Genomic DNA, 26,036 nt, shown 5'->3' with positions numbered 1-26,036 from the left:
ACGTGTGCGTACATGAGCAGAGAATATGTAAGAAAGAAGATAACAAAAAAGAGAATGCAAATAAAAATCTGTCATCTTAATACCGTCAAACCTGGACGGCTGTTAACAGTTGTTTACGTGAGACCACCCTATTAAATCCGCCTTGCGACTGTTGCTTCATACGTATTTAGTCCATGAGGGTAGTATGATAGGGCCCGATGTTGAATTATTTTCTGTGTTTTAAGGCCTGTTCGCCTAGTTTTCCAATAAAAATATACAGGGGAGTAAGAAGCATTTTAAGCCGCTATTACATGTCGTGTAGTTGTCTTATGACATCTCACTTTTTGTATTCCCATGTTTAACCCCGCTCGATCACCTGTTTTCCCTTTATAAAATCAGCTGACGAGAGCCTTAAATTCGGATTTAATGAACAGTGTAAACGGGGATTAATTAAAAATATTTTTTTATTTCTAATTTTTGTTTGAAATCAAGGCGGATTTAACAAGGTGGTCTCACGCGAACAGCTGTTAACAGCCGGCCACATTTGGCGGTACTAAGATCTCAGATTTTTTTATGGCATTCTCTTTGTTGTCATCTTTTTCTCGCATATTCTCTGAGCATGTACGCACATAAATTTCTTCGTGTATGATGGCAAACCGTCGATCAGCTTGTGCACCGTAACCGCGCGATGTATTTCCTTGCGGTGATAACCAAATGGTAAAAAGAATTTCAACCGCTGACACTAACTGCAACCGCTCGACATGTCATAAGACAACTACATGCCATGTAATAGAGCCTTTAGTAAAACAACCACTATAATAGCCTGTTTGTCTATCTCGAAACGCGTCACTTAAGAGTTTGTTTAAACTGCAATTCAAGCAAAAAAGAAAGAATTAACTTAACAAAAATAAATACTTAAAAACATCTATATAGACGAATATAGATCCGAAAAGCAAAGTACGATCAGCATGATGATAAGATGTGCAATCTGCCATATTATATAATTTGTGGTTGTTGTACAAATAAATCCACCTTTAATTGTTTCGCCATGCCGTTCTTAGTTATTACTTTATTTTCAGGATTTTTGTATTTACGTTAAGTATAGCATCAACTTTTAAACTATAATCCTGATTAAAATACTGTATTAGATTAACATATTTCAATCTAGAATGTCAACTAGGAAGTGTTTAGAAATTGACAGCCTAGTGGAAATTTGCGCCACCATCGCCACAGGGTTGTATCTTTGATTTCGTTATTGTTGGGCAAGTGAGCCAAATTCAACTACTACTCCATTCAAAAAATCTAAATAAAGCATTTGTTTGATTGAATTGGAAAATCTATCAGCTGTCCAAATAACTTTACCTTGTATAAATGTACCTAGATTAAATCCTGCTGTATTGCTATTGCGATTTTTGATTATTATAATACAAAGATCGTTTATTACAAAAAAATCGAAATGTGTATGGCTGCAAAAAAAATAATACAAAAAAATACATAAATTTAGAATAAATAAATGAAATAAATATTAAATAATTAAATCAAAACACACTATGAGAACAGTAAAACTCGAAAATTTGTTTTTAACAATAGCTTTTTGTTTAATAGTTGATGCAGGTAAATTGGAAGAATTTTCGTCAAGTTTGCGTATAGCAAATAGAATCTAATGAAAAAAGGATACTTTGCTGCATAAAAAATATGTGTAAAATTTGTTCATTTACGTTTTGGTTTCAGATTCATTACATCAAACACTCAAACATTTTGAAGTTTTTCATAAGGACGATGTCCAACATCGAATTATAAAGAGAGGAGTGAAGCATAGTTCTAATCCGTACAATGTGATCAAAGAAGTCGAATTCAAAACACTAGGAAAAAATTTTCGTCTTATTCTTCATCCACATCGCGATGTTCTGCATTCAAAGTTTAAAGCATACACGGTAGATGGAGACGGAAATGAAACAGTAGTACATTTGGGTAAGTACTTTGTGCCCACTTTGGAGTCAATGGGTATTCGTAACTTTTCTTGCTTCTCTAGATCATGATAACTTTTATAGCGGACGTGTTTTTGGAGAAGTGGATTCCTCAGTCAGAGCCCATATTGAAGATGGTTTAATGACTATGTCTATTAATTTGCCAAATGAAGCATATCATGTTGAGGTAATTTACAGCTTGATTATAAAGAAAAAGACGAGGATATTACTCCCGTCAATAGTGACAATGGGGGTTGGTAATTTATTAACGAAAGTGATGCAAGACCTTGCAAAACCTCCTCCCCAAAGAGGCAATAAAAAGGAGGCCCTTATCATTGAGCGAAAACTTGAATAGGACAGCACTCGGTGATATGTGAGAAGTTTACCCCTATTCGTTAATGGAATCTTCATGCATTTGCAATGGTCTCATTGTTGTTGTAACCACATTTTTATGTGGAGGTGGAGATCCTCATTAAGCTCCTGTAAGTGAGCAAGCTCGTTCCGGACCAAAGGACCGATCGTCGCGGGAACAGGGTGGACATTTGTTATTTAAAGGCGCCAATAACTCGCCTTGTCATATCGAGCATCACAGGCACTCAGTATTTGTTCAAGAGCCAGTGCCGCCCGGCCTCTCACTGAGACTCTCCGCTCGAATACCGCTGACTGTCCACGACTGCCGTTGCAGTTACTCCGTATGAAGCATTCCACTATCCGCAACCTGTGGACGCGCCCTGAACCTCGCAGCTAAGCTTCTCGCGACAGCAATGAACATAACACAGATCGGACCTCAATGTTTCAGCCTTTGTGGTGCTCACAGCTCAACCGTGCCGGGATTAATGGATGATGCTAGGTATGATGGCCATGGAACGGATGTTGATGTGTTGAATGCAAGATTTATTAGTAACCAACTTCACTAATGTTTGTGAAGGCGGAGTCTCGTTTGAGGTTAAATGCTATTTTGCCAAAAATCCCAATGCTGGCGGAAAAGATGCTTTTTCATAATTTTTTTTTTAAATTAGCTTTTTCACGTATTGCCACTTTTTTTGTGTTGGCTAACTCAATAATTATATCATAGACTTTTCTTTCAGAATTGATGGTTGCAAAAATTATTCTCATACGGAAGAGACCAACTTTTATTTCCTTGGATAATTTAAGACCAATATCGATTTTAGCGATTCTATCGATAATTGTTGAGCACGTCCATATATCTCAATTATTAACTAATCTTGAATCCTCTCTGTTGTTAAGCGATTATCAATGTGGGTTTCGTAGCGATAGAAATAGAACGGTTTTGCTACTCTGATTGACTGATTTAATTGGGGCCAATGGATTTAGGGAAAGCGTTCGACACCTAGGATTATTGCATTCTTCTTCTAAAGCTGCCTGGCCTTTATGATTTCGGGCAGAATGCTTGCCGACTTTTATTGTCGTATATCACGAACAGACAATGGAATCCTTACTCTTAGAAGTAGATATTTCTGATAATTTCTTCTCATCGCACATCTTTTGATGTTTCCTATAATGGCATCCTAATACAAATGGTAGATCAACAGGAATGCGGGTTGTATGGCTTCTGCGCCATTTGAACTGCGTACTAGCAAAGGAAATTTTCGGTTACGTTACCGGTAACGAAAATTTTATTAAGAATATGTCAATGCATTTCTTATGGTAATGAAATGTCGCCAGAGGTGCATACTTCGATTAAGTTTGTATGGAGAAAAATGCTATCCCCGTTTAGCTAAGCTTCTAATCGCCGCTTACGATCGTCATTTATTAAAAGATATGGTGTCATCACTCATTTTGAATGACAAAACTAAAAGAAAAAGAACGCACATATTTATTCACTGATTAAACATTCTAAAGTGGCAAAATTGTTTAAGCTGAGTATGCACCAATAGCAAAATTTTCGGTTGCAGCCAAGACATTTATTTCGTCACTGAAAAATAGTTGTGTTATTCTACACAGATGTACTTTATTAGCCAAAAATTCTTAAAATTCGGACAAAGTTTCAAATTGATGTTTGTCGCCATCTTGTAGTACACCCTGATATCTTTTTGATTTGCAGGGTTTTATATTGTTTTTACAAAGTCATCAGGTATGCCACTTCCACTTTGCGCTTTATTCCACTTTTCACAGTCGAGTAGAAATACGCTGGTGAGAATACCTCGAATTCATAGAGCTGTGGTTGAAAGATCCTTTAAAACACAGCCTAGATCGTGTGATTTAACTTCCTAAATCCCCGTTTACACAGCTTTTTAAATCCAGATTAAATGGGTCGATCATGTGTTTTCCCTTTTTAAAATCAGCTGTCGAGCTCCCTAAATCCGGATTTAATGAGCAGTGTAAACGGGGTTTTAGACTATTTTTTGTGCTGCTATGCTAAAGCTCATGTCTATACGGACAAGCCCGCTTCAATTGACGCATTGGAAGACAACATTAAGGCATTTATTCGTGAGATACCAGCCGAAATATTGGAAAGAGTATGCGAAAATTGGACTAAGCGGATGGACCAATTCCAACATTACTGTCGATTCAAATAAAAATTTCATTAATCTTTTGTTTTTTTTTAACTTTCCTAAAGCTCCTTTAAAATTCCTGGTAACGTGAGATACCAGCCGAAATATTCGAAAGAGCATGCCAAAATTAAACTAGGCGGATGGACCATTTGAGGCGCATTCACGGTCAATATATTTATGAAATAATATTCGAATATTAAATTTTATGGACCGTACTATAGATTCAAATAAAGATTTCATGCTTTTTTTCTGAATTTTATGTTTTTTTAACATTCCTATAGCTCTTAAAAAATCGGCCTTTAGTTTTTTGTAAAATTTTTAAATTTTAATGTCCGCAGTATCTTCTTCAGTTCTTTAATTTACAACTCTCTACCCGTTAAACCCATTTAAATATTCCCCGTTTATCACAACACATGGATAAATCATTTCATGTGAAAGTGGTACGTCCTTTTAATGTTCTAGCGGAAGACCTGAATCTTTTAATATATCTTTCCTATCTACCGGAAAAGGCTTCTTAATTATTTTGTTATTAACACACACAATTACATTAATTTTACAGCCGTCATGGCGTCTTTTGCCCACTGCCAAAGACAATACAATGGTTGCATATCGCACATCAGATATTAAAATGAATTGGCAACATCCAGAAAAGGGTGATATGGGCGGAGCTCCATTAACCTGTGGATATGTCAAAGAAGGACAAGGTATGGGACTTAATACATTTTAACAAATGAACACCACTACTTAAAGTCTTTTTAATTCATTAGAACTAGAAATTGCCGACGATGAGGGGCAAGATGGAGAATATGACCATAATCATGAGCACCAGCCACAATCGCATCTTCTAACATCCATGCACAATGAGTCGCACAAGAGATCGAAACGCCAAGCAGACCAATATGAATATACACCTACCAAGACCAGATGTCCGCTGCTTTTAGTGGCAGATTATAGATTCTTCCAGGAAATGGGTGGCGGTAATACCAAAACTACCATAAACTATTTGGTAGGTTATATCATTAGCTACCATTCTATAAACATACAAATACTTTAATTTTTGATTTTGTTTTTCGCTATCAGATAAGCCTTATTGATCGGGTTCATAAAATCTATAACGACACTGTATGGCAAGATCGCTCAGATCAGGAAGGCTTCAAGGGCATGGGGTTTGTAATTAAGAAAATCGTTGTACACTCAGAGCCAACTCGTTTGCGTGGTGGTGAAGCCCATTATAATATGATTCGTGAAAAATGGGATGTACGAAATCTTTTAGAGGTAAGTAAATCCTTTAAATGTTCCTTCGGCCTAGTCTCCTCATATAGACCATATTAAAATTATAATATTCTTCTCTATGTGCTTTTCCAAACACATTTTTTTCTCTTCTGCTCTTCATATAAAAAAACTCATGTAAACATTTTGCTAGGTTTTTTCGCGAGAGTATAGTCATAAAGATTTTTGCTTAGCCCATTTATTTACGGATTTAAAATTTGAAGGAGGTATTTTAGGTTTGGCTTATGTTGGCTCACCCAGACGCAATTCCGTAGGAGGAATATGTACACCAGGTTAAAAAACCAATACATATTTAGTAACAACTTTTTAAGTTTCTTGAGTTCTTCTAAAGTTTTTGGTTGTGTGTCACACTTTTAATTTTTAAATTTAGTTTAAATTGAATTTTAAATTTTTTAATATTAATTTTTAAAAAATCCTTTTTTTGCTGCTAGAATACTTCAAAAATGGCTATACATTGTATTTGAACTCGGGTTTAAGTAGTTCGCGAAATCATTATGGACAACGTGTCATAACGCGAGAGGCAGACTTAGTAACGGCCCATGAATTTGGACATAATTGGGGATCGGAACATGATCCTGATATACCAGAATGTTCACCAAGTGCCTCTCAAGGTGGAAGTTTTCTCATGTACACATATTCCGTTAGTGGCTATGATGTCAATAACAAGGTAACCCCATTTGTTTTCTTTCTAAAACAGCCAAGAAACAGAGATTAAAATTCCATTTTACAGAAATTCTCCCCATGCTCCTTGCGATCTATACGCAAAGTTCTACAAGCAAAATCGGGTCGTTGTTTCTCCGAACCTGAAGAATCGTTTTGTGGCAATCTTCGCGTTGAAGGCGATGAACAATGCGATGCTGGCCTTTTGGGCACAGAGGACAATGACGCCTGCTGTGATAAAAATTGCAAGCTACGTCGCAATCAAGGCGCTGTTTGCAGCGATAAAAATTCTCCTTGTTGTCAAAATTGTCAATTTATGCCGGCCGGTGTCAAGTGTCGGGAGCAAGTTTATGCGACTTGTGAGAGGGAGGCTCGCTGCACGGGAACACATGCCGAATGTCCAAAATCACCAGCCATGGATGATGGCACCATATGTCAAGAACGTGGCCAGTGTCGTAATGGCAAATGCAGTGAGTTTTGGGACACAAAGAAATGTTTTCCATTTTTTTGTAACAAATTGTTTTTGTTTTTTTTTTTCTTTCAGTTCCATATTGTGAAACTCAAGGTTTGCAGAGTTGTATGTGTGATATTATTCAAGATGCTTGCAAAAGGTACGCAGTAAAAAATATCACGAAATTTTTATCAATTAAAAGTTTAATTGAAAATAACAATGTTTTCATTAAAAAAAATTATTGATTCAATCATTTTTTTTAATTGAATCCGGTTTTTTTTTTTCAATTACGTTTTAAATTTCAAAAAAAAAAATGATTAAATCATTTTTTAATTAAATCCGAACTTTTTTTAATTACGATAGTGAATGAAATTTTTGTCATTTTCAATTTTGGGTTTTGAATTGATCGTTATTGATATTTAAACAATTTTTAATTAAAAAAATAATTGATTTAATCATTTTTTGTAATTGATTCCGGTTTTTTTTTCAATTACGATAGTGATTGAAATTTTTGTCATTTTCAATTAAAAAATAATTAATTGAATCAATCAAGTAATTAGGTCTTATTTATGATCAAAATAATCGGAAAACGTGCTGAAAGACTGAAGGTTGCCAGCAACGACTTTTGCAGAAGCTGTGAGGACATCGCAAAAGAATAGACTATAGAACACCTTCTGTGTGTATGTCCTACACTAGCAGTTAGAAGGAGTTCCTCTTTAGGTTCTCATTTCTTTGAGAACCTGTCTGATTTCGCGGATGTGAACATTCGAAAGTTATTAGGCTTTTTAAAGCGATCTGGATGGTTTAACGGTAGGAACTAGAAGGCATCTTCTGTTCCTGTGGTATCACAATGGACGAAAACGTCTAAATGAGTCTAATGGCAGACTGCCACTTAAACCTAACCTAACCTATGCTCAAAATATACATATTAATGGCATAACGGCCTCTTTAGCATCGATCTAATTATCACATATCTTCCTTTTATATATAAAAATCAATTTGTGGTTGTTTGTTTGTGTGTTCCTTATAGACTCAAAAACGACTGAACCGATTTTCTTGAGATTTCCACAGATTGTGCATAATGATCCCGTGGTGAAAATAAGGTACTCCATTTTTTGATATCTGAAAGGGGGGTGGACCTCCCCCTTACCCTAATATTCAGAAACGCCAGATCTCGGAGATGGGTAGTGCGATTTAAGCGAAATTTTGTTTGCTCTCTTATAGTAACCTAAAAACAAACATTTTTATCCAAATTTCAGATGGGCTACGATAATATGGGACTCAAATAAAACGTGTTTAAGTTTGGAAAACCTAAATGTTGTTGTTGTTGTAGCAGTGTGTTGTACACTGAGGTGGCAGCCCTTGCCGATGGAGCACTCCATCGGGTCAATCCGGTACATACAACCGGCTGCCATTTATCAACCATGCCAATATGTTTGATTTAGGAGTGTTTTGGGGGTTGGGGTGGACCACAAACGCTTGGCCCGAAAATTGTATATTATATTATATGGAAAACGTATCTAATATACAATTTTCGGGCCAAGTGTTTGGGGTCCACCCCAACCCCCAAAGCACCCCTAAATCGGACATATTTATCAACCATGCCAATATGGGACTCAAATTAAAGGTATTGGTGAGTAGAATACGAATCTGACATCCAAATGTGGGACCAAATTTCTGGGTGTCCACCCCCTCACCAAAAACAGATCTTATTTACTGACCATGGCAATATGGGGCTTAAACAAAAGATATTTGAGTGTAGAATAGGAATATGATATCTAAATGTGGCACCAAGTTGTTGGGGGGCCACCCCTCTCCCAACAGTCCCCAAAGAGGACAAATTTTTGACCATAGCAATATGGGTCTCAAATGAAAGGTCTTTGGGAGTAAAGCATGATTTGATATCAATGTTAGGGTCTAAGGGGACACCCCACCCCCCATAGCATCACCCAAATAGGACGTATTTGTTGGCCATTGTAATATGGGGCTCAAATAAGAGGTATTTTAGAGTAGAACACGAATCTGATTTATATTTTCAGGGAAAAGTCACTGAGTGGTCGCTCCATCCTCCAAAAACACCCCAAACCGTGCATATTTGCCAACTTTGAAAATATGAGGCTCAAAGGTATTTGTGTGTAGACCTCGAATCTGATATCAACATTAGGGACCAACTGTCTAGGGGACGTCCCACCGCCATAACAACAATCCCCAAATAGGACGTATTTGTTTACCGTAACTGTTTGGTGCTCAAAGAGAGTGGAGCTTGATATTGATACTTTTTAGAGTCTATATCCCAAACCGGACATATTTGCTGACTTTTGCAATAAGGGGTTTAGATCAAAGGTGTTTGAGATTAAAAAATTAATTTGATACACAATTTTGAGGTCAATGACAGTATGAGATTCATTTTCATTTTCAGACCTAAGTGTTTTTGGTCTGAAAACACCCCTAAATCACACATATTTACCGACCATGTCAATGTGGGGCTCAAACAAAAGGCATTGAGGAGTAGGGCAGAAATTGATACACACTTTCGGGACAAATTTTCTGGCAGTCTACCCCTTTCCGAAAACACTCCACAAACAGAAAGCTATTTGGGAATAGAATACGAATCTGAAATCCATATGTAGAACCATATATTTGGGGTACCGTACCTTCCCCAAAAGATTACCCACAGAATACCAGGCTCTAAACCCACCAATCACCACCTTGGGCGAGATCAAATAAAGTCTTTATAGAATGGAGTACATCTAACATCCATTCATAGACCGATAAAAAAATATGGGACTTAGATAAAGGCATTTATATTATTATACTTTTAGTCAAGCGATATACATATACTATTTTCGTAGCATGGTATTTCACTAAAGGCTCTTTAATTATCGAAAACAAATTTTCAAAGGATAATTTTGTTCCATATAAAGTAAAAGAAGGCGCATCGAAGCGGTCCCGGTTCTGTTAGTTCTATATAAGTGTTTTTCTGTTCTACTTCCCCAATGCAAGTAATTCACAAAGTTACTGTAACAAAAATTTATTATTTTTCAAGTTTTTTGCCTGTTAGGGCGAAATACAACATATCAATCCCATGGCAGCCGGCTGTACGTACCGGATTGACCCGATGGAGTTCTTCATCGGCAAGGGCTGCCACCTCAGTGTATAACACACTTCTACGACAACAACAAGAACATACCAACGCACGGCCCTTGAAGCCATCACACCTAATATGGTTGAAAAGTCTTCTTACCAAAGACGAAACGCGTCCCATGGTGGTTGGTGTGTGTTGCTATCTTTGGCTTTCCTTTTCCATTTGCATGTCCGATCATTGAGCTCGTCTCGAAAGAGAAACAAACAAAAATTTATTAACTATTGTTAGTCGTATGTCGGTGGCTAGACCTAAGGCCCCTCGCTACTCTTTATTTCATAATTCGGGAAACAATATTTTCCGTTGCATTTTAAGGAGTGATCATGGACCCAAACATAAACCTCAATTTTGCATTCCTGGAGTTTTACATATGTAAACCGTGTTGAATCGAAATTATGGGTGCGCCCTATGCAACACTCTTTAGGCTAAAAATTGAATATCATTTGCATAATTTCAATTAAATTTTTAATTGATCCAATTAAAAAACTTATTGGATATTTCGGAAATTTCAATAATTTTTTTTTATAGGATCAAAATTTATTTTTTTTATTGATTTTTTTAATTATTTTAATTTGTCATTATTATTGCAAATGCAAATTTGCCCATGAACATTCCATTAAGAAACAAGGGCAAACTTCTCACAAAATTAACAAATAAATTAAGTACTACTCAAAAACAGTTAATCTCATAAATTCAACAAACTGCCAATAACCATTTATAATACATATAATAAGGCATTAAAAAATGTTCTTGAAAATTAATCAGGAAACTTTTGGTCTCCTATCTCTCTTCCCTTTCAGGTGTTGTCGCATGAGCATTAACGAAACCTGTTTCCCCGTAGAACCACCCGATGTTCTACCAGATGGTACGCCTTGCATTCAAGGATTTTGCAATAAGGTACAAATATTGTCACTCTTAATTATCATCATCACCAGTAATAAATTTAATATTTGTTTTAGGGTGTCTGTGAGAAAACCATACAAGATGTTGTGGAACGTTTTTGGGATATTATAGAGGAAATTAACATAAATAGAGTTTTGAGATTTTTGAAAGATAACATTGTTCGTAAGTAGATGTTAAATCGGTTCTTTGCTCTCCAATAGCTTTGCATTTAAATAATTCTTTTATTACTTTAGTTGCTGTCGTCGTTTTGACTTCCATATTTTGGATTCCAGCAAGTTGTGTTATATCCTATTTCGATCGTAAAAAACTTCGTCACGAATTGAAACAGATCGAATGGAGTCAAAAGAATGATCTTATTCATCCTGGAGACAGACGAAGAGTTATACATATAAGGTATGGGATCGTATTTCTTAATTTACTTGTGGGTCGATTATAGATAGAAACTTAACTAAAGTTGCGTTGCCAGTAGATAAAACCATAAAATAAAATTTAGCATAAAGTTGGAAATTTTTGCCAGTTTCATTCAATTCAAGTGTTTTTAATGTTCAGCTATTAAACAAATTGTAGAAAAATATGCAATTTAATATGGAAATGGAATATTCTGTAATAAAATTTACCCGTTTGCATGGCAACTTAAGTTTGGTTACAATCCATAATCTACCCATACAAAAGTATTTTCTTATACTCAAAACCCTTAATACAATTACAGAGTACCACGCCAAAAAATGTCAATGGCACGAATGTAAACATTAAATGGAGAACAAAACACATTTGCATTTCTTAAAATCATTTTGAATGTCAACCAAAGTGTTTAGGTATTAATAAAATTTTTATTTTTAAGAAAAAGGTTATTTTTGGAGTATTTTTTGCAATGCTCTAAAAGGTTATGTCGGCTAGAGTAGGCTTGATTTTCTGCAGAAGGAAAATCAAAACCACTACTAAATGCTCTTACAACATACCAGACAATTTGATTTCTATGAAGAGAGCAAAAACGCCCTAACTTCTGCAGTAATGTTGTACCAGTATGTTTCCCGGCACGGGATAGCTGTGAGCCACACAAGCTGTAACATTGAGGTCCGATCTGTGTGGTGGTCATTGTTGTCAAGTAAAGCGAGCTACCGGGCGCACAGTTTGCGGATAGTGGAATGTTCCATCCGGAGTAGCTGCAACTGCAGTCGCGGACAATCAGCGGTATCGAGCGGAGAGTGAGAGGTCGGGTGACATCGGCTCTTCCACTGAGTTGTTGTTGTAGTAGCAGTGTATGGTACACTGAGGCGGCAGCCTTGCCGATGAAGGAATTCACCGGGTCAATCCGGTACATACAACCGGCTGCCATGGGATTGCTTCCACTGAGTGCCTACGATGCTCGATATGACAAGGTGAGTTATTGGCGCCTTGAAATAACAAATGGCCACCTTGTTTCCGCGGCGATCGGTCCTTTGGACCGGAACCAGCTTGCCTACACCTACAGGAGGTTGACGAGGATCCCCACCTCCACATAAAAATGTGGTCACAATAACAACAACAACCAGTATGTATGTTTCTCCAACCTTAATCCGTTTATTGGGTCCGACCCAGTTCCAAGAATTCTGGACTTGAGTGGAGTGAGAAAGATATTCACTCGGTAGCTGTTCACCGCTTCCGCTACTGTATCCTTGTGAATGCTTTTTTAGACCCCCCGATTGATCTAGATTTTCTCTCTAGCTCTTTATCATGGACGGGATATCTCTGGGCGTTAGATGCCTATCCACAAGATGGTAATTTTGATGGCTAATGCGATAACAGTCCTGAAAAAACTGCGTAAAGAGCAAGTTATTGCACCAAACTTAGGAGACACCCCGTCCCAGTTCGTAGAGCGGCATTCTTGCAGGAGTTGCGTACCCTTACCTGTCCGCTAAAGAAGTCAACTATATAGCGCTTCTCAAACTTTGGATATTCGTCTGTTTTGATGGGGTGGCGATTGATTATATATCGGGGGAGTTTTTCCTTGTTGACGGGTTGGATGTCGTTATCCCAAAAAGGTACCTATGTATACACAGATGTGTCCAAATTTGATAAGACACCGAAGCAGGAGCTGATAAGCGTCCTGTCTGATCACTGTAAAGTCAGGTCTATGATGCAGCGCTGGATGCGTGGAGAGACAGACTTCTGCAGAATGTGCAATGACGAAGAAAAGTTGAGACGGTCGAGCGCCTTTTGTGCCACTGCTCCGCAATTGCGAAGAGAAGATACAGGAAATCGTCTCAACAGCTCTTTCCGTTCCTGGGGCCGAATTACCGCATACGTGAACGAGTAAAATCGTTCAAAATCTCTCAATTGTGAATTATGTATTTCTTTATTGGAAGAGAATTTTTGAAATTAAGGAGCCCGAATGTTTAAATCAGTCATAATTTATAAAAAAAATTAAATTAAAATGTGTATAGAAATTGTATTCGATGCGAAAGTGTTCTCGATCACGTATGCGGTAATTCGGCCCCTGGATTCCTTACAGGTACTTGATCCTCTTGTCATTCTGGGGACGCCTAAATTGGCCAGAACATAGCAAACGCACAGAAAGTCCCCCAACCCATCTTCCTTCGACCGGATGTTTGTACTGGGATGTTCTAGGCTTTACTTTCTCTTTCACCCCTTGAAACAAATATCATTATCTTACAAATGAAGTGTTAAAATTTAATAGATGAACTCATTTAAACAACCTAATTTAAGTACCGTCTCTCATATTAAAAAACAATGCTCAAGAAATTCTAAATCTTAATTTTTTTATTTTGTTTATTCTTACTGATTTTTTTCCAAGTAATTACTTTTTTTTATAATTACTACTTATAAACTTATAGTAAAAAAATAATTACAGTTTTCTTTTAGCATTAAAGGAAATGGGATATTTTCTTGTTCATGGTACTTTAAATAAAAAAGGGGAATTCTGTTTTTTTTTTGTCTTCCTAGTTAAAAGTTCTCGCTACTAAGGTTCTACTTCTTTTTGCTATTTTTACCATTCTGTTGTGGCGGTGGAGCCTCTCCATCTTCGTCCTCATCATCATCGTCGACATCTTCTTCGTCCTCGTTACCCCATTCGTCAACAAGTTCATGGACCAAATGTTGACCACATATATAAACCGGACCGGTTCCTTGTGTCAACTTAAAGGTAACCGAATCGCTGGGGAATTCCAAATTGGGCTTAAGAACGCGAGTTTCGCCAACCTTCAGCACAGCAATGGGGATCTTAAGGGTTTGCTTCTCATCCACTTTCACTTCAGCCTGAAATTAACAAATTGCAATGCACATGCATGATCACAACAGGCATAGGTACAACGGAATAATTTAAACAAAAGAACATGTGGCATCTCCTTGGATTGGGCAACACGTTTTTCTGCTGGCTTTTCTTTCATTGTTGGTTTTTACCTGTACTACATTGAATTCACCCTGTTTGGCATCAGCGCCTAGACTTATTTGTTTAATAATTAATTTTTGATCTTGGACTTCTTTGTCTGATTCCGCTACCTCGAATTGGGCCAAGGGATCTTTTTCGCTTAATTCAACACCTAGGATAAAAAATTTTATATATAAGTACGCAATTTTTTTCTCACTTGCTTAAATATAAAAAAAACATTAGCAATATTTTATGTCTTGCCGGCAGATGCAGCGAACCCAACTGTACTACCACCCATACATCGTTGAAAATCAATACATACTATACAATTTAAAATTTCATCATTCAAGCTTTTAACTTACCGTAGAATGATTCAGTTTCCATTTTTGTTTTTTATAATACAACGGAAATTACTTGAAATTAGTAATATACTTATCAAATAGAATGAAAATAATATAATATTCCTTTTCACACGTGCTGCCTGCCGCTGGAATGATGTGCCCCTCTTAATCAATTTGGCATATGCCTAGTGTTGCCATATCGTTAATAGGCAACACCGAATGTGGATATAAGGAAATGAAGAAACTTGGTACCATTAAGAAGGTAAAGTCATAAACCCAACAACAACGAAATCAACGATACAACTCTGTGGGGATGGTGGCGCAAATTCCCACTAGGGAATCTGTGAAATTTGAAAATAAAAAGTTTAGAATGTGAAATAATAAGTTCTTAACATTTTGGTTATTATGCCAGTGTTTATTTTGATTTTTTAAAGTTGTTTAAATATGAAATTTGTGATATCAGTTAAGTACCCCATTTTGGATAAGGAACATTCGCTGGAGGTCAAACCTAGTTAATACGATAATAATGCATGGCTGCGTCACCAATTTTGGTCAAAAAATTACAACATTCAATCATGAGTTGAGTGGTTGGTCGACACATGTAGAATTTAGAGAAAACAAGTAGAGGATGGCATGGAAAAGGCATGTGAAAATTTTAATTTTAAAAATTGTTATAAAAACGGAAGCGTAAATGCCTCAACAGAATGGGCGCGTAAGGAGCGTCGCGTGGAAAAATGCAATTCTGCAAACTTAACTTTGACGACCAAAAACCAAAAAGTGTGGCAACACCGAATGACGCTCGGTTTCAAGCGCCAAAGTTGAAATTTTGTTTACTTTTACTCGTTGCTTTTGTGGTATTTTTGTGCAGAGTTGCATTTTTGCAATGCGACGCTCGAAACCAAAGCTCAATGCGCTCATTCTGTTTTGGCCTTAACACTGCAATGTTTTTGTCCCCATATAACTGTGCCTCCTGTCTGCTCAAGAAAATGTTCAACACAACACAAGCATTTACTCCATTGACAACAGCAGCATAAGCTTGTCTCTCTTAGCCCCCTTTATAACGTCCGACGGCAGGAAGTGGTCTGAACAAATGAAATTGTGCTTTCCGAATTCCCTTTGGCACCATTTACTCCACAGTTCCTTCCGTCTAGCATCTGTCGGAAAGGAAGAAAATGGCTCCTACAATTTGGAGCAAATGCAACATTTGGCATCTTTTCGCTTTTTATTACTTTTCGTAATAACAATTTTTTATCAAAATTTTTAATTTTGCTAGTTGCAATTTCAGCACAAAAGGCGCAATAAAATGTGAACAAACTCTAAAATGAAAAAGTATCTGTTTGACGTTCTAGTGGGATTTGGATACAACTGTGAAATTGGAAAAATTTGATCAGCTGGATTTTTGACTTTACCTTTTTAATTCTACCAAACATGCGGTGGCAGCGCCTTTTCTTAGCAATTGGAAAAATCTGGCATCTTTCGCCGAGAGAAACGCAATTTTTTCAATTTTACTTTACTCCTTCTTCGCCGGCTTCGTTCATTGTCGTCTCCACTAGAATTCGATTTCGATCAATAATATTTTAATCCAAAGGAATCCAACAAATTACAATGTCTGACGAATCATTCTATGGTAAATATAATAATATAGGCCTGCGGCAATTGAATGGTGTAAATATTGGCAGAATTAGCAACGAACATGACATCTAAAATGCAAGCGAAAAATGGCGGTATGGCGCCGGTAATAAATTAGCTTGATTTTGCAACAGAAACGCCAACAATTTGCCTGCATCGTCGGCTTTAGTTATGGAAGCGAAGGACTTTTTTTAATTATCTATTGTGTCTATATCCAGGTGTAACATTGTCGGGAGAAGGCAGCAAAGTCGAATGGGAGGTTCTGTCCAATGATGAAGATTTTCCCCGTGGCCAAAAATTAATTATCAGACAAATTCTTTTGGGTGCGGAAGCCAAAGAGGACGAATTCAATGTTGTTGAGGTAAGTGGTTACAAACATATATAAAAGTACATATTTAGTTTAATCTTGGTTAGGTTAACCTTTTGATTTGATGTGTTTCCGTTACTGCGTTTTTTTTTTTTGTTTCTTAAACGTTTTTTTGTGTACCATATCGCCGTGCCAAAACACATGCCTATGTCGAGTGCAAAAAAACGCGTCATTAATATGTCTTCTGTATATCACTTTACTTTTCATTACCACCACCACTACCAACGCCAGCTACAGAGCCGGTAGTGCAAGGGAAAGAAAAAAGTATTTAAAGCCAGACAAAAAGACACTTCGAATGTCGTTCGTTTTTGGGGAAGGGGATTGTAACTTATAGTTAGTGTTTAATAACTTGTTTTACCATAGTGCAGTTTACAGTTTTTGTATAAATTATGCATTAACTAATTCAAGGTCATGATTACTTGCAAAATTACCCATCGATTAGGCTCTACATTCGTAAATAGAAATTTTATGTGGAACTAACATTGGCACAAATGCATATGTATACAGTTAAAAGCTCCCAGCGGTAAAATAACATTAGCAAATAGGCCCTTAGCGAAGGCCTTTATTTATTTGTTATTAAATCCATTTGTACACCCTTCACCATGTGTTATAGTGAAGTTAAGTTATACTGCCAGTCTGCAATCTGAATCACTTGGCCATGTATGTATCCTTGTGATACATACAATAAAAGCAGGATAAGGTATTAAAGATGCTGTTAGTTGCTACAGTTGAGCTATCCAAATTCAAATGTTCCTACAAGCATTTCATTAAGGAACAACGTGGAGGCTATTGAACTACATGGTGACTTGAAAAAAGCCCAATAACCTATGTATGTTTACATTCGATTTTGTAGACAAGTCGTAAAAAAAATGAGATGTAAAAGTAAAAAAGTCTTTCTTTCGAATTTCACAACTTTGTTTCATTTTGTTTGGTTTTTGAACGGCGATCTTAATCACAATCAGGTTCTTGCTGTCATTGAGTCATTTTATCTGCTAGTCTACTATTGTTCAATTGTTAACCCCGAATTGCTTTACTATTCAACCGAAAAAATATTGAGTGCTTGACTACAACATTTACCAGTCAAATCGGCTTATGTACAGGCATTTTTGACGTGTTCCTTTTTAAATCGACATCGTGTTAAATTTTCACCCATTTAAAGGTTTGAATGTTGTTAATCCACCACCTTGGACTTAGAATTTAAGGAGGTATTAATTGCCATTTTGTTTAAAACTTCTGAATATCTGTTTTTAACTCTATAAAACATGTTAATGCAATTTATCCCATGAGTATTGCACGAAGGAACAGGGGCAAACTTCTCACATATCAATGGGTGCTGTCCGATTCAAGTTTTGAGTTCAATGTTAACGGGCCTTTCTTTTTACAAACGAGTCCTAACGGCGTGCCGCAGTGCGACACCTCTTTGGGGAGAAGTATTAACATGGCATAGTACATTAAAAATTTCGCCAGCATTAGGAAGGGATAACTACCGCTGAACATTTTTTTCTGATGTTCGCGCCAGATTCGAACCTGGCTAACCTCTGCGCTACGATGGCCTCCAATTGTTAATTATTCAAAATTGTGTGTATTCATTCTTCAGTTGTATCAATTCAAATTCAATACCTATTTGGACATAGTTGATGCATTTTTATAAAAATTGTAAACGGTAGGTGTCTTGTCCTATAAAAGCTCTTCAAAATAAAGGGGTAAAAAAAAACGACTGAAATTGAAATAGCGGAAGCGCCCTATATTATAATCCCAAACAGCCCTAGAAGGCCGTTAGGCATAGTGGCGTCTTATTGATTATATGTGGCTCTTGTTTTCTGCATCGGGTTCACCACCAGTTTTCTGGATTAGGAAAAAAATTGTGTAGACTACGACGATATCTTGGGGAAAAAAATCTTCTTTCTATTTACCGAGGAAAAAAATCCATTTAAGTGACAGTCCATGTAGTTAACGACTAAAAGCACTTTTCCAGATTAGCGGAATGCTAGTTCCAAGAGCTTTCTATACCGAGTTTGGACAGCCTATCGCAATAAACGCACCAAACTTTATTGAAAACCTCTGGGGCGTTAAAAACGAAAAAATTTGACATCACCTCTTTGGTTTTTATAGGTTTTTTATTTTTTCTTATCCCATTTTTTTCTGGTGCGGTGTGGACTCCACGAACCAATTTGAGGTGTTAATGATGCTTTAATTTACGAATCGAATAAAGCATGTGGATGAACAGTAACCACTTGTTTTTCGCACTTAGATTTTAAGTTACTAAAAGGAGACAATTCATAAGTTATTTCAGGGTTTTGATAAGTGTTCCTATTGTTTTCCAAATTAATTCACCGAAAGAATCCCCATAAGAGCATCCGTGTATTAAATGAGACTTAATATCAAATTTAAATTCACCGTTCACAATTCAACAGGTCTACGAATAATCAGATTCAGCCTTTTACAGAAGTAACCATTTTTTTGGAGGCTACCGCAGCGCAGAGGTATGCATGTTCGTCTATGGCGCTGAACGCATGGGTTCGAAACCTGACAAGAATATCGAAAAATGTTTTCAGAGGTGGTTATCCCCTCCTAGTGCTTACAAGATTTGTGAGGCACTATGCCATGGTCCAGAGGACCGATCGCCGAGTGAACAGGTTGGCCAATGGTTATTTAAATGCGCCAATAACCAGCCTTGTCATATCGAGCATCATAGGCACTCAGCACTTGTGCAATAACCCCCGAGCTCCTACTGAGACTCCACTCGAAACCGCTGATTGTCGGCGACTGCGGTTGCAGCTACTCCAAATGGAGCATTCCACTATCCGCAACCTGTGGATGCGCCCGTCAGCTCGAAGCTAAGCTTCTCTTGACAGCAATGAACACCACACAGAACGGACCTCAATGTTCCAGCCTGTGTGTAGCTCTCATCTATCCCGTGCCGAGAGGTTTCTTTGTACTTTTTACTTTATCTCAATTTGCTGTGGCATGTGCCTTGACGAACTCCTCCTAGGGGAACTCCGTTTCACCCTTCGGTGTTTCGATTTCTTATTCCTAAATTCCACAAATGACTGACGACCACACAGATAATTCGCGACCCAGCGAATTATCTGTGTGGAGGGACATATTGTCGATGTCCTCAAATAGTTTGGCGTGGTTGACCTTGCCGATTACCTTCGTAAGGTCCATTGGCACGAGGACCGTCCTATCACATTTCCTGGGCTGATTGAAGCTACGGAAAATGTGTGCGTTGATGGCTTGCAGAGCAGTTGTTGACATGGCGACACGGATAACATTCATAACTTCGTTCACGGTAAATTGTGATGGATGTTCTTCGGCTCGGAGAGCATGGATACGACGAATGGCTCTCCTTCTACACCCTGTCGGGATGCACAATAAATTGACGGTTGAAAAATCTGGCGTACCTCTTCGGATCAGTCTAGGTTACGTCGCCAAAAGTGACTGAGGCCCTGTCGTCCCGTCTACAGGGTTTCAAGAGTGACTGAACAGTAGACCACAGCTTGCCTAAACCGATACTTAAGTTACATTGCTCCAAGTGTTCCAGCCACAAATTCCGCCTTTGTTCGTTGACTTTTCTGTTAATTTCCAGATTTAGCTCGCTTATTCTGGGGTTAATGCGGTCCATGTAACGAACCCCGTCACGCTCATCTGTGAGTACCAGTCCCTGCGCCGGGACTTGGGGCACTTGGGGTATTCGACCGGCTGGTATAAAGCTAGCGGCTGCTGCGTTAATAATGTCTCGGAATTTACTTTAGACAACTAGCACATTTAAGGGGGTGTCAGTTCACTGAAGCGGCGATTGGTGTACTCTTTGAAACCGACCCAATTGGTGTACTCTTTGAAACCGATTAATAAACACGCGACGCTCAGAGGTTATGAAGTCGTTCGGTCGGTCGGTCGATGGTGAAAATTTTGGGGAGGTGGACTGATCCCAATGAAATGGCGGCTTGATGCAATAGAAATGTCTAACAAGCTGCTAAATCTCCTCGTATCCTTATTCACCGTGCAAAACGTGGGGCCTTCAATCTGTTCTGCCAAAGCTATGCCCCGCTGGCCATTACCTAGGGGAGAACGCCATGAAGCATGATGCGCATTAAAGTCTCCTTGAACCAGACGATTATGTCCAAACAGTAGCCCACTTGTGTCGGGTTTGTAAGGTTGACCATTAACTGGGTCACAACTTTCCACCGGCGGTATGTACACGTTTAACAGATCTATCTTGGCCGTACCGGACCAGACTGCTATACTCATGCACTTTATGTTGGGGTCACTAGCGTCAGGCGCAGGTAAGATGGGTCTATACTGCATGGAATGGTGTATCCATTGCTTAAGCGATTCATACGTAGCACATTGCATCCATGCAGGTGTTGGGCAGCTTTGTATTCTGGATCGCTGCAACCGATAGATTATTCGACTCATAAAATCTACAACTCGTCAATCTTGCCTCTCAGACCATTGCAATTCAATTGCAAAAAGCACTTTCCGGCGCTGGCTTGACAGTATTGGGGCTGGGATGCTGCTGTATATTATATATTACCGCAGGGGGAGGCCGGGGGTCACATAGTCTAAGGACGCAGAAGGTGACGACGGCGACTGCTGTTTATGTTTGCACAGCACTTTGCTGTGTCGTTCATTGGCAGGTTGTATTTATTTATATGTTTCTTAAAATATTTTATGGATTTATTCTCTTAACAAATGAAATTACATAGAAATCTTTTGCAGTCTTTTTAGTAACAATAAAAATGGAATGAAATTAATAATACTACAAACTATTTGTGTTACATCATTTATGTGTTCTTCTATGAATCTTCTGGGACGTCAACAATTTCCGTTTGTGTCATATTGTATGCAACTTCTGCCACAATCTCCGATATTGATTTGCCAAACTTAAACATTGATCTCTCTTTTGGATGTAAGCGACAAATGACACCGGCAGCGTCATAATTCCAATTCCAGCATATTAAAGAGCATTCCAAAAGGGAAAGGTCTTCCTTAAGAGATAAAATATTCTGAAGAAGAATTTATGAATTTTTATCATTTACAGCATGTGACAATGGACTATCTCATAAAAATCTCACCAATCCAACTGTAGAGTCAATATTTGTTATTTCATCGCCTTTGATTATTATCATTTTGATGCTATTATCGCCTTGTGTCGTTACAAATTTCACCACTTTGGATTTTAAATATTCTGCAGAGGAATAGCAAAGATTTTCTTGCACTTGCACCAGTCCCAATGGTACTGAGTTGACTTTCTCCAGGCTTATAAGGATTTTTGGTCTTGCACTTTTGTAGAGAATGAAAATTGCATTGACAAAAATACCACAAACCATGCCGTACTCCAAACTCCAAAATAAACAAACAAGGGCTGTAACCGAAAAGGGTATTACGTCCATTTCTGAAAATATAATTTGTATTAAAAAATTTGACATGTAAACTTTTTATACAATTTCTTACTTTTTGATCTCCAGATTTCAATAATACGTTCATATTCCACCATAAATATCATGGCGGATATGATAATGGCAGCCAATGTGGCTTTGGGTATATAAGAGAATGTTGTGGTCAGAAATGCTAAGGCCATCAAGACCAAAGCTCCTGTTACAGCACCACCCAAGGGAGTTTTAACACCACTTGAGTGGTTGATAGAAGTGCGGGTGAATGATCCGGTAATGGGCATTGAGGAAAAGAAACTACTTAGTATATTACAAAGTCCCAGAGCCACCATTTCCTGGGAGGCATCAACAATTTTTCCCTTAGCTAAGTAAGAAAAGATTTAAGTTATTATTTTGACTTTTTAGGAAATCATAATGTAACTTACAAAAAGCTTTGGCTATCGCTATACTTTCTAATATTGAAATTAAAGGTATTGAGGCCAAAGATGCTCCTAAATCTGTAACCATTTCGCCAAATGTTACTTTAGTACCATTCACTGTTGTACTAAACGGAGGTGGTTTAAATGGTGGTATACCTTTAGTTATTTCGCCACTGGCTCTAAAAGGCAACCAACCATCATGGGAAAGACAGTAGCATAGTACAATGCCCACAATAACTGCCAAGGCATTTCGAGACAGTGATATGTATTTGGTGAGCATTTTACACGACAAAGGTAGATCTTTGATTTTCTAACAAAAGCAAAGAAGAATACAGATACCAAAGGTATTAGAGTATGTTTTTAATCTTTTTCTTACCATCATTAAAAGTAATAGGACTAGAGTCGCTATGCCAAGAATAGCATCATTCCTTCGGGTTTCAGTTATATGACCAAAGAAATTAACCCAGGATTCAATAAACTCATTTGAAGAACCTAATGTAATAACAAATGTTGATTAAGAATACATTGGAGGCATGTTTTCTATTAAAATTGTATTTTGTCTTTTAAAATTTAATTGTTTTTAATATGTTTTGTTTTTTTTCTATTATTATATTTCTATTATTTTTGTATTGTTATTTTTCTATTATTATATTTCTATTAATTTTGTATTGTTATTTTTCTATTATTTTCTTTGTTTTATTATTATTTTTTTATATTATTATTATTTTTTTTTTTGTATAAATATTATTTTCTTTTATTTTATTATTATTTCTTTTATTTTATTTAATTTTTATGTTTTGTTATTTTTTATTTTTTTTTTATTATTATTTCTTTTATTTTATTATTATTTCTTTTATTTTATTATTATTTCTTTTTTTTTTATTATTTCTTTTATTTTATTATTATTTAAATATTATTATTTTTTTTTTATTTTATTATTTTTTATTTTATCATTTTTTTTATTTTATTATTTTTTTTTTATTTTATTATTTTTTTTTTATTTTATTATTTTGTTATCATTTTTTTTACTATAATTTAATTTTTTTGATATATTCTTTTAATTTGTTTGCTTTTTAGCTCTTGCTTTTTGGTCTTTTGTTATACTTTTTTATAATTTTTTATATGCATTTTATAATAATTTTTATTATATTTTCAATTTTTTTTTTGTATTTTTATTTATCTTTATAACATATTTTTTTAATACATTTATTTATACATTTATTTATTTATTTATTTTGTATTGTATTTTTTTTTATTTTTTTAAATATATTTAGTTATTGATTTTTATATATTTTTTTTAATTAATTTTTATATATTTTTTTTTTATTAATTTTTATATATTTTTTTAATAAATTTTTATTTTTTTTTATAATTTTTTAATTTTTTTTATATTTTTTTTTTTCATTATTTTGTTTAATATATTCTCCTTTATTAATTTTTTAATGGTTTTTTTATAGTTTTCGCATTATTCATATTTATTTTGGTTCATTCTTTTTTCTTTTTGTTTTTATTTATTGAACTATTTCTATTATTATTATAATACTATTTCTCTATTATTATGTTATTTGTCTTTTATTTTTATCATATTATTTATCTATTCTTATATAATTATTTTCATATTATTATTATTATAATTCATAATTATTTTATTAGTATTTTTAATTACTGTTTGTTATTTATTTCTTTGTTTTTTGTCTCTAATAATAAAAAATTTCTTTGTGTATAAATGCTAAAAAAATATATACATACTTTTTATGCCAAACAAATTATTGACTTGTCCACTAGCTATTGTAATGGCTGCGGCAGTTGTGAAGCCCGTTGTCACTGGTATTGAAATAAATCTCACCAAAACTCCCAAATTAAAAATACCTAATAAAAAAATAACACAACCGGAAAGAAAACATGTTAAGACGGCATAATCCGAACTGCCTGTGACATGAGCCTGTACCATCAAGGCCATAATAGCGGTAGGACCTGTAAAAAAATAAGGTTATTTAATGTGGTTAATTTTATACATTTCCCATATCTGCTTTAAACCTTACCCACGGTTATGTCCTTGCATGTACCAAACACTATGTACACAAAACATCCCATAAATGCCGAATACAGTCCAAATTGTGTTGGTAGGCCAGCTATGGAAGCATAGGCTATTGCTTGAGGTATTGCGGTGAGACCAACAGTTAGGCCCGCCACAAAATCGGCTAGTAAAAATTGCACATTGTACTTAGGCAACCAACTGATAATCGGTAAGAATTGCTTGCATGTGGCGGGCTCACAGCATTTTTTGCTACGATTTTTCACAATTTGACAAATATTCGGTAAATTTTCATGATACAGATTATCTATAGGAGGAGTAAATAGGGGAAATAATGGTATTTTAATTGACTGATTAGAATTTATTTTTAATTTTCAGTATATAATTAAAGCAATTACAGTGTACAGTCTTCTACTAATTAAGCGTTTTTGATGGATCTGTTTTTAGTGCGTCATTTGTATGTTTTGTTCCTAGACTCAAATTTGTCGTCTACATAAATAGGATCAAAAAAAAAATATTTACTAAATGTTATCAGCTCGTTTGCATACCATAGCTATGAATTAGTCAATACTACTTCTTTTCAGATCGATCCAATTGATTTAGTGTGCATACATATGCAAATATAAACTCACTGGACAATTATGTTAACAATTATGTTAATATTTAACAATTAGTGGATTATGCAGGAAATCTGGTGTAATATGCTTAAATATTGATTCTAGCGAGTTAGAAAGCAGATGTATTCAATTGAAAACTAATGATGATAAGAACGTTTGTGTATGTGCAGCTGTGTTTTATTCTAATACTATATAAAGCAGTGCAAGAAAATTTTTATGAAAATGACATCATTCCAGGATAACGAGGTTCTATCTAACCAGTGCAGGCAGGCATATGTAGAAAATGTGTCGTCAGGATTACCATGATATGTTTTTCACAAATAGGTGTGGCCACCCGCAGAAATCCTATATTGTGAATGCCAAAATAAAATAAAAAACAATTATTTATAAAATTGCATGCACAAATCTTAATACATTTTCTTTGCTTTTATGGCCACATATGTATTACAAATTTAATTTATTAATTTTACTATTATTTTAAGATTTTTCCTCGCACTGTTTTTTTGATGGGTTGGCGTTGCCATCCCTTGGCACACAAACAGACTCGCACTGGAAACTTTTTTTTTGCTTTTTTCGGCTTTCACGGCTTGTCTATACAGTATTCAAATAAAACAGCAGTTGTCCCAAACGTATAAGTTAAACCTTTCGATAAAGGAAAGTAAATTTTCTACCAGTTCCGTATTTTGAAAGAATGACTTTTACTCATCGGTAATCACATTTTCACATTGGAAATCACTAAAGCATAGCTGGGCAGCATAGACATTGGAATACCGAACGGTAGCACACTTACAGTGTTATCATCTTCGTGTTTTACTTCACTTGGTTGATACATATACAAACACAATGTAGTATATTCAGCTGTGATAGTGTGCTCATCACGCACTAAAGGCTAGAAAAACCGCAACAAGCGGGTTATTAATCGAAAAGTGCATACAGTTTGAATGTTTACGACTGTTG

The 26,036-nt window shown here is 36.1% G+C and overlaps 4 protein-coding genes across 6 annotated transcripts in view; 2 read left to right on the top strand and 2 right to left on the bottom strand.

Annotated features, from left to right (window-relative positions):
• The first annotated feature begins 1,453 nt into the window (after window positions 1–1,453).
• Window positions 1,454–11,759, top strand: LOC106081862 (ADAM 17-like protease). Its single transcript, XM_059363332.1, has 14 exons — window positions 1,454–1,593; window positions 1,711–1,950; window positions 2,012–2,133; window positions 5,022–5,166; window positions 5,230–5,468; window positions 5,543–5,737; window positions 5,886–6,024; window positions 6,184–6,419; window positions 6,483–6,882; window positions 6,957–7,023; window positions 10,806–10,902; window positions 10,965–11,070; window positions 11,142–11,301; window positions 11,618–11,759. The coding sequence occupies exons 1-14, from the start codon at window positions 1,530–1,532 to the stop codon at window positions 11,652–11,654; spliced, it is 2,247 nt and encodes a 748-aa protein (XP_059219315.1). The 5' UTR covers window positions 1,454–1,529; the 3' UTR covers window positions 11,655–11,759.
• A 1,891-nt stretch (window positions 11,760–13,650) lies between these two features.
• On the bottom strand, window positions 13,651–14,809 carry LOC106081863 (nucleoplasmin-like protein). Its single transcript, XM_013244106.2, has 3 exons — window positions 14,638–14,809; window positions 14,308–14,447; window positions 13,651–14,163 (listed from the first exon to the last, which is right to left on the bottom strand). Exons 1-3 carry the CDS (start codon window positions 14,657–14,659, stop codon window positions 13,876–13,878), a joined length of 450 nt encoding a protein of 149 aa, XP_013099560.1. The 5' UTR covers window positions 14,660–14,809; the 3' UTR covers window positions 13,651–13,875.
• Window positions 14,810–16,113: 1,304 nt separating this feature from the next.
• Window positions 16,114–26,036, top strand: part of LOC106081858 (nucleoplasmin-like protein) — a 23,502-nt gene continuing 13,579 nt past the window's right edge. The window contains exons 1-2 of the mRNA XM_013244095.2: window positions 16,114–16,243; window positions 16,464–16,606. Coding sequence (XP_013099549.1) covers window positions 16,222–16,243; window positions 16,464–16,606 — 165 coding nt within the window. The 5' untranslated portion in view covers window positions 16,114–16,221. The remainder of the gene's footprint in view (window positions 16,244–16,463; window positions 16,607–26,036) is intronic.
• The window catches only part of LOC106081857 (sodium-independent sulfate anion transporter), a 24,545-nt gene continuing 19,833 nt past the window's right edge, over window positions 21,325–26,036 (bottom strand). For all 3 annotated transcript variants that reach the window (XM_013244093.2, XM_013244092.2, XM_013244094.2), the window contains exons 2-8: window positions 24,470–24,769; window positions 24,177–24,401; window positions 22,804–22,919; window positions 22,434–22,737; window positions 22,070–22,372; window positions 21,691–22,010; window positions 21,325–21,621 (exon numbers count right to left, since the gene is read on the bottom strand). In XM_013244093.2, the coding sequence (XP_013099547.2) occupies window positions 21,412–21,621; window positions 21,691–22,010; window positions 22,070–22,372; window positions 22,434–22,737; window positions 22,804–22,919; window positions 24,177–24,401; window positions 24,470–24,769 (1,778 nt within the window). In that variant the 3' untranslated portion in view covers window positions 21,325–21,411. The remainder of the gene's footprint in view (window positions 21,622–21,690; window positions 22,011–22,069; window positions 22,373–22,433; window positions 22,738–22,803; window positions 22,920–24,176; window positions 24,402–24,469; window positions 24,770–26,036) is intronic.

Source organism: Stomoxys calcitrans, chromosome 2 (genome assembly GCF_963082655.1).
Source record: "Stomoxys calcitrans chromosome 2, idStoCalc2.1, whole genome shotgun sequence".
NCBI lineage: Eukaryota > Metazoa > Arthropoda > Insecta > Diptera > Muscidae > Stomoxys > Stomoxys calcitrans.
Note: the sequence above shows the minus strand (reverse complement) of the source record. Positions and strands in the feature narration are given on the sequence as shown.